General features: G+C 40.4%; 1 protein-coding gene across 1 annotated transcript in view; it reads right to left on the reverse strand.

Moving 5' to 3' along the window:
• Positions 1 to 2,983: 2,983 nt before the first annotated feature.
• hmcn2 (hemicentin 2) overlaps positions 2,984 to 13,393 on the reverse strand; it is a 51,545-nt gene continuing 41,135 nt past the window's right edge. Inside the window, exons 64-81 of the mRNA XM_077560865.1 lie at positions 13,257 to 13,391; positions 12,994 to 13,184; positions 12,241 to 12,322; positions 11,965 to 12,135; positions 11,684 to 11,836; positions 11,443 to 11,580; positions 11,143 to 11,264; positions 10,823 to 11,063; positions 10,694 to 10,753; positions 10,472 to 10,591; positions 10,235 to 10,369; positions 9,778 to 9,897; positions 9,547 to 9,672; positions 7,219 to 7,347; positions 6,839 to 7,132; positions 5,138 to 5,257; positions 4,942 to 5,068; positions 2,984 to 4,308 (exon numbers count right to left, since the gene is read on the reverse strand). Coding sequence (XP_077416991.1) covers positions 3,930 to 4,308; positions 4,942 to 5,068; positions 5,138 to 5,257; positions 6,839 to 7,132; positions 7,219 to 7,347; positions 9,547 to 9,672; positions 9,778 to 9,897; positions 10,235 to 10,369; positions 10,472 to 10,591; positions 10,694 to 10,753; positions 10,823 to 11,063; positions 11,143 to 11,264; positions 11,443 to 11,580; positions 11,684 to 11,836; positions 11,965 to 12,135; positions 12,241 to 12,322; positions 12,994 to 13,184; positions 13,257 to 13,391 — 2,843 coding nt within the window. The 3' untranslated portion in view covers positions 2,984 to 3,929. The remainder of the gene's footprint in view (positions 4,309 to 4,941; positions 5,069 to 5,137; positions 5,258 to 6,838; positions 7,133 to 7,218; positions 7,348 to 9,546; positions 9,673 to 9,777; positions 9,898 to 10,234; positions 10,370 to 10,471; positions 10,592 to 10,693; positions 10,754 to 10,822; positions 11,064 to 11,142; positions 11,265 to 11,442; positions 11,581 to 11,683; positions 11,837 to 11,964; positions 12,136 to 12,240; positions 12,323 to 12,993; positions 13,185 to 13,256; positions 13,392 to 13,393) is intronic.

Below are 13,393 nucleotides of genomic sequence, written 5' to 3' on the forward strand. Positions count from 1 at the left end.
AAACATTTATAGCGCAATCTGACATCAGCTCCATCTGCTGAGAAGCTAAAGTATTTACCCGAGCCAACTTCCTCTTGGTTTTCAAGAAAAAACGCAAATCAGAGAACTCTCGAGAGAAGAGATAAAGTCAAGACTCCAAAAGATTTATGAGGCATATTATGTATTAGTCAACATATCTGAGCTGAAACACATGAAAATTAATAAATAAAATATACAGTAAGATGTCTACCATAACATCTTAATGGTGTTTATACAGCCTTTTGAAAAGAAGGACAAGCAGACATACTGTATTTACCAGATTGTAGCCACACACTGATTTCTAGACGATTTTTTTAATGGTTTCTTGAGTGCTGCCTTTTTTCCCCCTGCAGTACATATTTAAACAGTTGAAGTTAGGGATGTGCAGGAATCGGTGGTGACTCGAATTGAGATGTAAATTGGTCATTAAAAACGAATGCTGCATTTTCAGATTGGAGTGAGAACGAATCAAAGGATATTATCGCGTATACTAGTGTCACAGGAATGTTTGTATTAACACGTGTGGCAGGTGTGTATTTGTACATACAGTATGTGGGGAGTGCAAAGCGTCATGGTAAGTGCGCACTTCGAGACTCGTCACACAGAAGTGTTTGCGCATGTCTGGGAGTTTGTAAACTTGGTTGCTTAGCTAGCTTTGAGCTAGCTAGCTAGTACGACAGACCTAATGATACGGAAGCGTATTGTATTCACTGTTTTTCTGACTAATTTTGGGGGGAGCTTTGTTTTTTGAGTATTTTTTTTCTGTTTTATTGAATATTTTTTCCCCTGTTTTTTTGAGTAATTTTTCTGTTTTAAAAAAAAAAATCCTCTGTTTTTCTGAATATTTTTTTTTCTTTTCTGAGTAATTTTTCCCTGTTTTATAAAATAATTATTTTTCTGTTTTTCTGAATATTTTTTTCTGGTTTTCTGAATAATTTTTTCTATTATTCTGAATATTTTTAGCCAGTAAGTAAACATGACCATCTTATTGCATATGGACGTATACGGGAAAGTGTCCGCTTCCGCTATTAGTGAGTCTGCAAGTCAATTGGAGTTCAAAAGTAAAAAATAAAATAAAATAAAAACTCCAAAAAACAGATCAGCTCTGTTTTTCGGAATAATACGTGTTTTTTTTTTAATCCCCCTGTTTTTCTGAATTTTTTTTTTCCAGCCTGTTTTTTCTGAATTTTTTTTTGACAGAAAAAAAAAATCAGCAAAACAGAAAAACATATTCTGAAAAAGAGGGAAAAAAATACTCAAAAAAACAATGCTCCCCCCAAAAATTAGTCAGAAAAACAAGTTTTTTTTCTTTTCAAGTGAATGCAATAGGCTTCCGTAATTTAAAAACTTTACCAAAAGCTAAAATAAACCCCAGGTTCGCCGTTGGTCAGTGTTAAGCGAACGATCCTGGAGGTTAAAATAAGTCATTTTAAACTGAAAAGCGAAACATTTCCGTTAGTTGTCACGGCTGTGTTAGCATGTCGGCCGAATACATTCATGATGCATCCTTGATATGTTTTCAAAAATGTGAATATGAGGCTTGGTAAAGCGCTTTGGACAATATATGGTGTGGATAAAGTGCTATATAAGTGCACTCCATTTAGTATAATTGTAAAATCATAAAGTTCTTGTCGTTGTTGAAATACTTTGACTGAACTTTATGTCCATGTTTTAATACTCTATAATAAACACAAGCATTCCCCCATCTGTATTACTTTATTAAGCTCCCGTGTGTACAAAAGTCTCCTGGAGACCAGGTTTTCATGGAAATAGTTGTTTTCTTATTACTTTTCCAGATACCAGTCGGTGACCTGGATATGATCATTCTGCTGTGGAACTTAAATGCTGTCTGGCGTTGACGTCATTCGTACCTCTACTTTGCTTTTATTAGTAGCCAGCACAAGCAGGAGCACCTTTGTGCTGGGACTCCATCCCCTAATACAAAACTGATTCTCATCTGGACGTCCCAGCACTTCATCTTTAACAAACACATTATTTACTTCTAAGACAAAAGGCATTTTTCCACATCGACGTTTCGTCTTAGAAACAGATGTTTGACTCAGTGTGTATTTATTCATAGTTATAGTGGTTCTAGTTATAATAGGGTTTCTGCAGGTATCATCAAATCGAATTTAATGTTTTTTAATGCAGTTTTTTAAATGCAACTTAAAACTAATTTAATGCCCATGTTGTACTGCATATACACAAAGCGAAGTGCGCATCTCGGCAGCGCGGTGCATTATGGGTAGGCCGGCTATTACCCTGCTACCAACATTTTGTTGAAAACTAAAGGAGGAAGAGCTGATTTGGACCATTTCAACCATTGGAAAGTTGATGTCACTTAAGGCTGAAAGCCGTTTCAACGACGCTCGCAACCTTTAAGGTGTGCAGTTACGTAAACGCGTGACGTTCAGCACTCTAATCTCCGCCATTCAAATGACTGCTGTTTGGTAGCAAGTTTTTTTTTTTAACTTGATTTTCAAGAATGCGCAAATGTAATGCACATTTCGCTTATACACACATATGCACACATATACAGACATATATCTATATACTGTTTATATATATATTAGGGCTGTCAGTCAATTACAATTGTCGTAATTAATCACATGATTTCCAAAGTTAACTCAACTTCAACAAAAAAGATACAAAGTTTAGAATTACTCTATGTAGTAAAAATGAAAACGCTAAACAAAAACAGTACTAAACAGATAAAGTAGAAACAGACAAACAACCATAAGCAATTTGAAAGGTCACAACAACAAAAAATAGAAATTGCAGGTGCATATATTAATAAATACAATTGCATCGAAAAATTATTTTTAATTATTTAATGCCATTAAAAACTTGTAATATTTTTTAATAATCCTGTATGTGGGTTAATAGGTCACTTCTCAATGTAAATGTCATTGCTAAATTAGCTTTTTACTAATGATAATAGGAACATCACTGGGATAACAGAAAGTTTAAAAAATGTTATCTTTTTTATTTCTGCAAATACTCAACATACATACAATTTACAGTGAAAAGAATGTTAACCCTGTTTGACTATGGTCAACGCTTGATTAGCTCTTTTTTTTTTCACAGGCAAACATGGGTTAGGTTGTTTTTTTTCCTTTCCTTTTGCACCACACAATCCCATTATCAGCATTGTGTTTAATGTGATGTATGCAAGGAAGACATGCCTTTTGGAGCTGCACCAATCAACCCGTAAATGCAGACAATACCTGTAAAAATTGTATTCTTTGTAGCACCATTTGAGTCATAGCCTCAATAAAGTCCACTCAGATACATTCAGAAAGGCACTTTTACACATATTTACATTCGAAAAATGCAGAGTACAAAAAAGCTGCATGGATGAATCGCTGTCACACATTGTTACACTTGCTCCTCTGGTTTGTCACGTTCAACAGTTGGCTCAAGCAGTCTGAATGAATGTTTTTAAAGATTGTGGGATAGAAAATTACTAATGTAAATATTGCCCATTGACATTAATGAAGACAATTTAAAATAAACGTATGCATTTTTATATATTTTGCCCTAATTAGACATTACAAGGAAAAGTACCACTGGACACTGGACTACGGTACCTGAAGAGCCAAACTTAGTAGTTTCTGATCACTCGTAAATAATATTTTTGGTTGATGATTGATGCATTGCACTTTCCATTCACTTTTCTCTGGTCAGGCATATCAGCGATGACAATGGAAAGTTCTTCAGTCTCTATGGGGTTTATTAGTCACAGATGGGTATAGACCTCAGAATCTTGTCCTCTTAATTATATGCTGTACATTTTAGTGTCATTGGAAGGGCATAATACACCCGAGGCTCAGCTTTCTGGGGAATTGCCTTTGGTTTATAAGTATCGAGAGGTCTTTTCGGGGCAAAGTCACATGCGAAGCAGCAGATGCTCAGTAGGGAAATGCCGAGATGGAAATGTAGATGATGAAAATGCTCTGGTAGGTCACACGGCCCTGCTGCGAAATGGTGGTGGCCCGCACCTTGAGCCGCACCAGTTCCGGCCTGTCAAGAAGCCGCAATGTGTAGATGATTCCCCGACCTGCTTCGTCCCTGATGCCAAATGCTTTCCCCATCAGACCCGTCTCGGATTCTTGCTCTAATACGATGAAAGATGTGCGTTCTTGCAGGAGGCCTAACTCTGAGAAAGCGGACAGCCGTACTACATTGTGATTGGCTGGTATGCCAGAGGGAAGCGTGAGCAGTTTGTACTGCAGGAGCAGAGGAGAACCTCCTGTGGAACAGTCCAGACCGCACGGCTTGTAGCATGTCCTTTTAAAGAGTCGAGAGAGGAGAGACATGTCGAGGCATTTGAATGCTTTTGCAATCAAATCTCAACTATATATTGTATTACAATAGCTGCTTTTCCACCAACAAGCCCAGGATCTTTGAGTTCTGGGTAAAGGGAGTACTTGGTTGTAAAAGTTCCGCAGGGAATTTGTAATTTGTGTTTCCGCAGCGTCTTAGAGTTCTCGGTAATTAATTCAAATGAGTTTGATGACGTATGAGTCTGATGAGCCCAGCCAGTGTAAAAACAACACACACTCAAAATTGACCAACCAATCAGCCTTGGTGAGTGCATATAGAGGATCAAAACTGCCAAAATTCAAAGTAAATAAATGACTAAATAAATAAACCAATGACTAAAAGTGAAAATAAAAAACGGATATAAAAAACATAATTCAAAAATAAAATAAAATAACGATATATAAATGGAAATAAAAATAACTACCCTGGCTCAGCAAGACCCTGCTGCTAGTACTCGGATGCCCCCTGGGGAATTGAATTGCCCCGGAAATTGTTGTAGGTGGAAAAACGCGCAAACTGAATTTTACCAAGGCAAATTGAAAAGTTCTCTAAAATTTTGGTGGAAAAGCCCCTATTGTCTGTTTTAGTTAGACTTACCCTGGGCTTCTTCCACGCTGGTAGGATGCAGGACAGGGAGTGTCCAGGCACTGGTATCCTCCTCGGGTGTTAAAACACATCTGATTGTGGCCACATTGAATGCCTTGCTCTAAACACTCATCAGTGTCTAGAGTGGGGAAGAAAGTTTACTTGTAATTGTGGAAAGATCTATTATCACAAACGGATTTTCTGATACCTTTACAGTTCCTGCCATTGGGTAGCAGTTGGTAGCCTGGAGGACATAGACACCGGAAACTGCCGATGGTATTTCGACATTCATGTTGGCAGGGCTTCCGGAGCAGACACTCGTCCACATCTTACACAAATGACAAGACAATATAGTGAGTGCAGGTTGGTTTTGATTTTCTTGTCAACTTTCTCGTGTAGTTTTAGTATTACAGGTTGAAACGATTAGTCAATGATTTGTTGAGCAGCAAAATGTCCGTCTGACAAGTTGACAGTCTCCATACGTCTGTGCAGGTTCTAGTGTACAAAAACAAGATGGTTTTGGAAGACCATGGCAGTGAACCTCACTAGTTTCGGCTATTCTGATCGCTGCTAGTCTTAAAGATTCATATCAGCGGTACCTCCAGACAGTGAGGAACAAGGGTAGCGGCGTGACTTGAAATTTAATCTTTTTTGTCAAAATGTAAAGAGTAATCATGCACAGATAATAACTGTTCTAACAAGAACTATTTTCATCATAGAAGTTGTACCTTATAACAGTAGGGTGATCATATTTTGATTTAAAAAATGGTGGACGCTTGGGCCGGCCTCAAGATACTTAGTGTAAATTTGTCAAGCTAAATGAATAAATAATGAAATAATCTCGGATGCTCAACCTTTTTTTCCCCCCCAATATATACTTTTCAAGATCTATTGCCGGTGTCATTGGGGATCGAACCCAAACCGCGACCATGTTTCTGATTTGTGAACACAGAGCGCTACCAGTGAGCTAAAGTTATGGGCCACCAATGCAGTAACATTACTCACCTCTCGGTCCAGCGACTTCAACTATGGCGGTGAAAGACAGACGAATGAACGGGATGTCATATTGCATGCAATAGTATTATATTTCATTACATATTACAGTTGTCCCTCGCTACTTCACGGTTCACTTATTGCAGATTCACTCTATCGAGGATTTTTATCCCCCCCCATTTTCATTTGTGAGTACCCCATAAAATTCTTTATTTATGCTGCTATTTTTCTCCTTTTTTGTAAAATTTTACTAAACATAAACAGCTTTTTCTTACATTCAGCACAATCTTATGGCACAATATAGAATATTTGTTAAATTAACACATGTACCATAATAAGTTAAAAAAAAAATGTTGACATTTTTCTTCTTTTAACTCTTCTTAGCAAGTCAGTGTCCTATTGCTGGTGAGCTATTTTTAGAACAGATCTTGGTTACTACACAATGTGTGTGTCTCATTCCTCCACTCCTCCCTCCTTTGTGAACGTGCACTTGCAGAAGAAGTAGTCAAACAAGTTAATTGAAGGCAATTAATTTAACCTTAGAGGCTGCTCGTTATCGCAACTACTCAAGAAGAGCTCATTAAGGTGACTGTATTAGAGGTTACTAAAGATCTTTTTTTTAATGACCTCTACTTCTCGGAAATTCACCTGTCGCGGGTGGGCGTGGAACATATCACCCGCGAAAAGTGAGGGGAACACTGTCAAGTAGATTCATATTCAATCCCATTTCAGCGACAAAAAGTTTTCTCTCATGTGTTGTAACAAAACATTCTCACTACTTGCCTTACTTACTTTTTCATTTATAAAGTTAGTATAGTATGGCCAGATCAAGACCTGCTTTGGACCACAATATAATGGGACTGGTATCATTTGCTGGTTCCAGATCATTGGCTGAGCACCTTAGACATAAGCTTACCAACACATTTGCCGTCTCTGCTGGTGTATCCTACGGGACAGCTCTGCCTAGTAATTCGAGATACCCCGTGAGGACGTGAGAAAATTGGCCTGCCAAGGGTTGACACCAGCTGCGGTCGGAGTCTGGCTCTGACTCTGGTTCCATTTGTGAAGATCTGTCCTCTCTCCAACCCTGCACATGAGCGTCCATCCCCGAGCAGCACAGTTCCAGGTGGACACAAGCATCTGAAGCTGCCGGGCACATTGCGGCACTGATAGACGCAAGGGCTTGGCGTCTGCAGGCATTCATCCACGTCTGAATGTATACAAGAGAGGAATTACTACAAAGGCGCAGCACTCAAATTTGTGTGTATATTTGAAAGAGATAAAGCAAAGTCCTACCCAGACATGGCAGACCAACTCCTTGAGATCGGTACCCTCTGGGACATATGCACCCGTAGCCACCAACTGTGTTCTGACAGATCTGAGAGTAGCGACACATGTGACTTCCATCTTGACACTCGTCAATATCTGAAAAACAATTGAGAAAAGGACCATCAACTTTTTACAGTTTTTCTCCATAGGTTTGACACATTTCTAGCAACTGGAATTGTATTTTCAAAACACCATAGACGAATCCCAAAACCACCTTACAATCGGTGTCAACTGAATAGCATTTCTCATTGCGCTCATCAAATTGCCAATGTCTCAATTGCCTCAGTGGATCTGTGCAAATGGTTGTGTACATTTAAACTACAGTTAGCACAATGTGCCCACATTTAGCACATTTTCCAAATGGATAGATCTTGCTGGTCGAACTGGATTAGTTGTTTTTCAGTCTAATGATGGCCCTCTCCAAAACATGTCAGCAGGATTTCAGTGTCTAAGTCATAATATGCTAAATTCTCTGTTCAATTGTCAAAATGTAAATTTCCATAGTGGCCATCTCATCAGGGCCTGGTTTACAATCCATCTAAGGATCCTCATGGATCTACTACCACCATACGCTCCTTTCCTCAATCCAATTGCAGTTTTTTTCTGCTTGGAGGTGGAGAGTGTATGAACATCGGGCTCAAGACCACTTCACTTCACTTCAAGCAGTGAATGCTGCATGCAAAGACATTACAGGGGAGACTGTCAGTGTAGAGCAGGGATTCTCAAGTTCAGTCCTCGAGAGCCCCTATCCAGCCTGTTTTCCATGTTTCCCTCCTGCAGCACAGCTGAATCTAATGATCAGCTAATCAGCAAGCTTTGCAGAAGCCTGACAACGATCCTGATCATGAATCAGGTGTGTTAGTGGAGAGAAACGTGGAAAACATTCTGGATAGGGGCGCTCGAGGACCGAACTTGAGCACCCCTGGTGTAGAGGATGGTTGAGACATTCACGCAGTTTTTTTCCTCGCTGCATTGCAAAGGAAAATATCCGCTGCGACGTGGATGAAAACCTTTGGCCAAACAGAGAGCAGCGTACGTATGGCCAAGAGAATGAGGACGATGGCCAAGAGGGGGAAGGTGACGATAGTGACGAGTGAAAGTGTTACAGTAGTTGTTTCTTCATTTAGGCTGTGCGCTAGATATAATTTTAGTTATTCGTTTTTCATAAATATACAGAATTCGTCTTACACTTGCTTTTGTTGCACTCTAATGTGTAAGTAGCTTTGTGTGAATAAAAACGTGCTATTTCCTTGACTGTGAGTGGAGTATGTCAAACCGCAAAGTTTGAAAAGTGCTCTTATAAAATCTCCCCCCTCAGTTTTATATATAATTGTAGCTATTTTGTTAGCGGCAACTTTGCTGTTGTGACAAAACTTTTAATTATTTTGACTTGCAGTGCTCACACAATGCCAAAGGGATGATGCATTGTGGGTGCACTGACTACTTGTATGACATAATTTTTTTTATTTTGACACAGAGATATGAACTTTTGCAGATGATCCATGTTGTTGTGCAAAATCATCCAAGTTATTTTTGGCAAAAGCACTTAAGTTAATGCCGATGAGCCAAAACAATTGAGAAGGATCTTTGCAGCTGTGACAGTACCGACTCTTTGTTTGGGAAAGGAACTTGGAGTGAAGCATGTGTGACCAGTCTTGGGAACTGTTTTGCACAAATGTAAGTCTGTTTGGCCAAATCTGATTGCAGTTTTGATAATGTCATCTCAATTTCAAGAAATGTGCCAAACCTATGGAGAAAAACTCCATATAAAATATATATATAATTTATATTTCAATATAAAAAGTGAGAGCTACACTATTTACAAACCTGATGCAAACTACCAGCATGCAGGCTACACCCTCCTGAGGTGTAAACACAAGCCAGATCAGAGTTTACGACTCCAAATGTAACGTGGCGAGCTGAACTTCTTGTTTGAAATGTGGCTTTATATTTAGTCTGTTAGTACTCCTGTTGAGTATCTTTCTGTGGAATCTGCGCAACAAATTATAGCATTTACGAAAGGTCTTGCTGACTTTATGGAGGCAAAGCAATGGCTTCGTGCTGCCGCTAAGCAATGCAGCAGATTTCCTGTGAAATCGGACTCTGTTACACAATATAAAATGCAATGCCAACAGGATCGTCCTCATCTTTACCCACTCAAGAAAGAAAATGTTTCCAAAATTTCCTGGAGCTTTCGACGATAATCTTACATAATCTAACCACCGTAGAGTAGAAAGCTGGAATGGCCGTGGACATTCTCGAAAATGAATGAAGTGAGGAAGAACAGACACTAACCAGTGCACACTCCACTCTCCGCCTTGGTCATGCCAGCAGGACAGCTGTCGAAACACAGATACCCTCCGTCAGTGTTCTGACACTGCTGGTGAGCTGGGCACACGTTCCTCAGACACTCATTGATGTCTATAAAAAAAATAACATGATTTTTTTTACGGAATCATTCAAATTAAATACCAGTATCCTAGCACATGTGTTATAAAAGAACCATTTTGTGTTTAAATGGCTGACCGATGCATTTGTGTCCTGATAGCTGGTAACCAGGGTGGCAGATGCAGCGGTAGGAGCCCAAAGTGTTGAGACACTGATGTTGACACGGCGACAGGGTAGACTCTCGGCACTCGTCCACATCTAAAACACAAAATATCGGTCAACTGTGTAATAACCATACATTTTATCAAATGATTATGTTTCCATAATCACACTATTTCCTTTCTATCTATCTATCTATCTATCTATCTATCTATCTATCTATCTATCTATCTATCTATCTATCTATCTATCTATCTATCTATCTATCTATCTATCTATCTATCCATCCATCCATCCATCCATCCATCCATCCATCCATCCATCCATCCATCTATCTAGCTATCTATCTATCTATCTGTGCATTTGGTGTCACCCTTTTTATCCAGCCATTGAATGGATACATCAAATAGTGAACATGGACAAAAAAGAGACTTGCCTTCGCAGCTGTTTCCTGAAATGCTGGGCTTAAATCCTGCTCCACACTTGGCTTGGCAGCGGTAAGTGCCCACTGTGTTGACACACTGCTGGTTATAATGGCACATGTGTGAGCTCTGAGCACACTCGTCAATATCTGTTGATGAATAAGGATAGCAATTTTATTATGTATTACATAAAATACCACCTATCAACCTAGTCAGTTCTTACTAAAGAATATTATGTGTGATTTTTGCACCTTGGCATGTGTTGGTCTCCGTGGCGATGGTAAAACCAGAAGGGCAGACACAGGAAAATCCTCCCATGATGTTGTTACATGAGTGAGAGCAGGGAGACTGAAGGGCACATTCGTCTTCATCTAATCATAACCACACATTCAATTAAAATAATAAAGTGGCACAATGATATGTATTTAAAGTTAACTATTGCCAAAACCATAATGGAGGCAGAGGCCACCTACCAGCACAGTATGAGGTTGTGTCGAGGACAAAGCCTTTAGGGCAGGTTTCTTCATGACCATCTGTAAACACAACCGTCCCGTGTGAAAACCTTTTTCCCATTAAAACAAAAAAATCTGCCCCCCCCTTACCTGGTATGAGAAGGCCGGCAGTGAAGTGGAAGTCCAGTGTAAGCGTAAGCATATTGTAGATACTATTCATTTCGGAAACCTTCAACAGCTGGAGCAGCGGGCCCTGACGATTCTCCTCACCCTCGTAAATAATAGTGTGATTGCAGCGCAGCACCATGGGGGCACCTCCCCTCTGGTGGGTCTGCGATGACCATGAGTACATCTGTCCTGGGCCTGTCTGCACGTAGGACTCATCAAACTCCTACAGGACACAAATGTTAAATTTTAGAAATTGATAAAACTGCTGAAAGTCCTACGATGACAAGGACAAGTAAACACACCTGGAGGCTCACATGAGAGGTTGTCAATGAAGGAGGTACAAATCCATTGATTACAATGTCAATCAGTAAAACTCCCTCGGAATTCAGTCCTCTGGCCACATGGGTGAGACGAAGGACCTCACCTGGTCGAAGGGATAACAATATTAAAATATTTGACACATCCAGTTTACCAACTGTAGCCTTGAAAGACACTAGTCAGTACCGCCATCTTGTGGTTGTTTTGTGAACACCATGACATAGAAGTCATGAAAACAAGACAGGTTTTTTGCCTATTGGGTAAAATTCAATTCAAGAACAAACCTGTTTCAAATTCCAGCTGAGACTCCTGCCTGAACTGGCCATTTGTGAAGGAGTAGCCATTCCTCGTCGATCCTCTCTGAAGCACTGTGGTCCAGTAGATAGGTGCAAAAACAGATACCAGCACCCGCAGCAAGGGACCTACCACATAACCATCAATAAACTGAATTACAGTAGGAGTAAAATGTACACTAAACTATACACTATAAGTGTTAGTTCTGTACTATTTGACGTGACCACTAACCCACACTTGGTGGAATGTTGTCAAGACGGGCCTGCAAAGTGCTGCTGCCTTCCTCTTCATTATCTGTGATGTTGGCCTCCAGGAAGGACACTCCGAACTCCCGCTCGTTGACCATGCCTATTAGGCTGCCTCTGGTCTTGCGAGGGGCTTCACCTTTCATCAGAAAAAAATAATAATAATCTAAGTACTATATAGTTATGCATGGATATTGGATAATGAGAAAGACAATGGAAACTAACAACTGTACAATAACAAGGCTAAATATAGTATTTTTGTTCAACCTGGACAAAGGCCAGCTTGACATTTCCTGGAGTCGATATTTGGCCCGCTGCATGATCGTCCACCATTCGCTGGTTCTGGGTTGTTGCAGAGTCGACTGCGCTCTTGGAAGCCTTGACCACATACACTACTACAGGGACCCCATTCCTGCCAGTTGGAGTAGCCTCCATTAACTAAGACATAGGGACAAAATTATTGTAGCCATTATCAGATATTTGAATAAAATGCAGTCACTACCAAGATAACACAAGTGATGTAATGACTTCACCAAAACTCACTCTGAACCTTGAGCGTAATGGTCCGTTCAGCTGACCCTGCTTCACTCTCAGCCACACATTCATAATCCCCTTCATCTGCAGCCTGTACATTCAAATGAGAGACAGATAGGCACTCGTATGGACAAAACTTGCTCTCACATGAAAACAATCAGGACAAAACTAAGTCTTTAACCCAATAATACATCTCTATTGCTTACGCCGGCTGAAAAGGTGAGAGATGGTCATTCACAGGGCATATATTGATAAACAACCATCCTTAATCACGTACACAAATCAGTCAACTAAGCATATTACTAACTGTCAATATATGGACAAAGACAACATGATGCATTTGTGAGTTTATGTGACGAGCAAGATATTGCCAAGCCAGGTAAAAGAATATCGCACAGTGCACTGTGGGAAGAACAGTCATCTGTCTGTGAGAATCTCAGCTGCAGGCTATGCAATTACAGCAGCAGCTCGGGACATAACCAGGTTAGAGGCCAAGCAAAGCGGGCCAGAGTCTGGGAACATCCAGTTCTCTGTTGACCTCCTCCCTCTCTTGATAATGCTGTTAGCTTCTTACTGAAGTGCCTCCAATCAGATTGTGGTGGAAGCAGAAATTACCAGAGACAATTTTCAGCAACACACACAAAATATGGATTGGGTGAATGTGCCTCCTTTCAGAAAACGTTTTCACGTTTACTCAAGGAAGCGATACGATTCAAACTTGACTAACATGCAGGGAATAAAATGTGTAAACTTTGTAGTTACATTGACGCTGTAGATGATTAATGATCCATTGTGAAGTGTCTGCATGCGGACAGAGCGGTGCAAATGTTTGCCATTTCGGAGCCAGCGGAGGACGGGGTTGGGGTCTCCATGGACCGGACAGTCGAGCACAGCGGAACCGCCTTGAATGACTGTTTGAGACATGTGGGCTTCGCCCTTCAGCACAGGAGGCTCTAAGAAAGGCACACAGTATCAAGTTGAGATCATTGTCTGCTCCGTCATAGCTTCCGCTAATCAAAGTTTACCTCTGATGCGAACAAAGGAGAGCGCTCGGATGGAGCCCACGCTGTTTTCCGCGATACACACGTATGTCCCAGCATCACTCATGGTAACGTTGTCGATTACGATGGTGTTCCTGCCTGCCTCATCTCCTGTGGCGCCT

Source organism: Vanacampus margaritifer, chromosome 3 (genome assembly GCF_051991255.1).
Source record: "Vanacampus margaritifer isolate UIUO_Vmar chromosome 3, RoL_Vmar_1.0, whole genome shotgun sequence".
Taxonomy (NCBI): Eukaryota; Metazoa; Chordata; class Actinopteri; order Syngnathiformes; family Syngnathidae; genus Vanacampus; species Vanacampus margaritifer.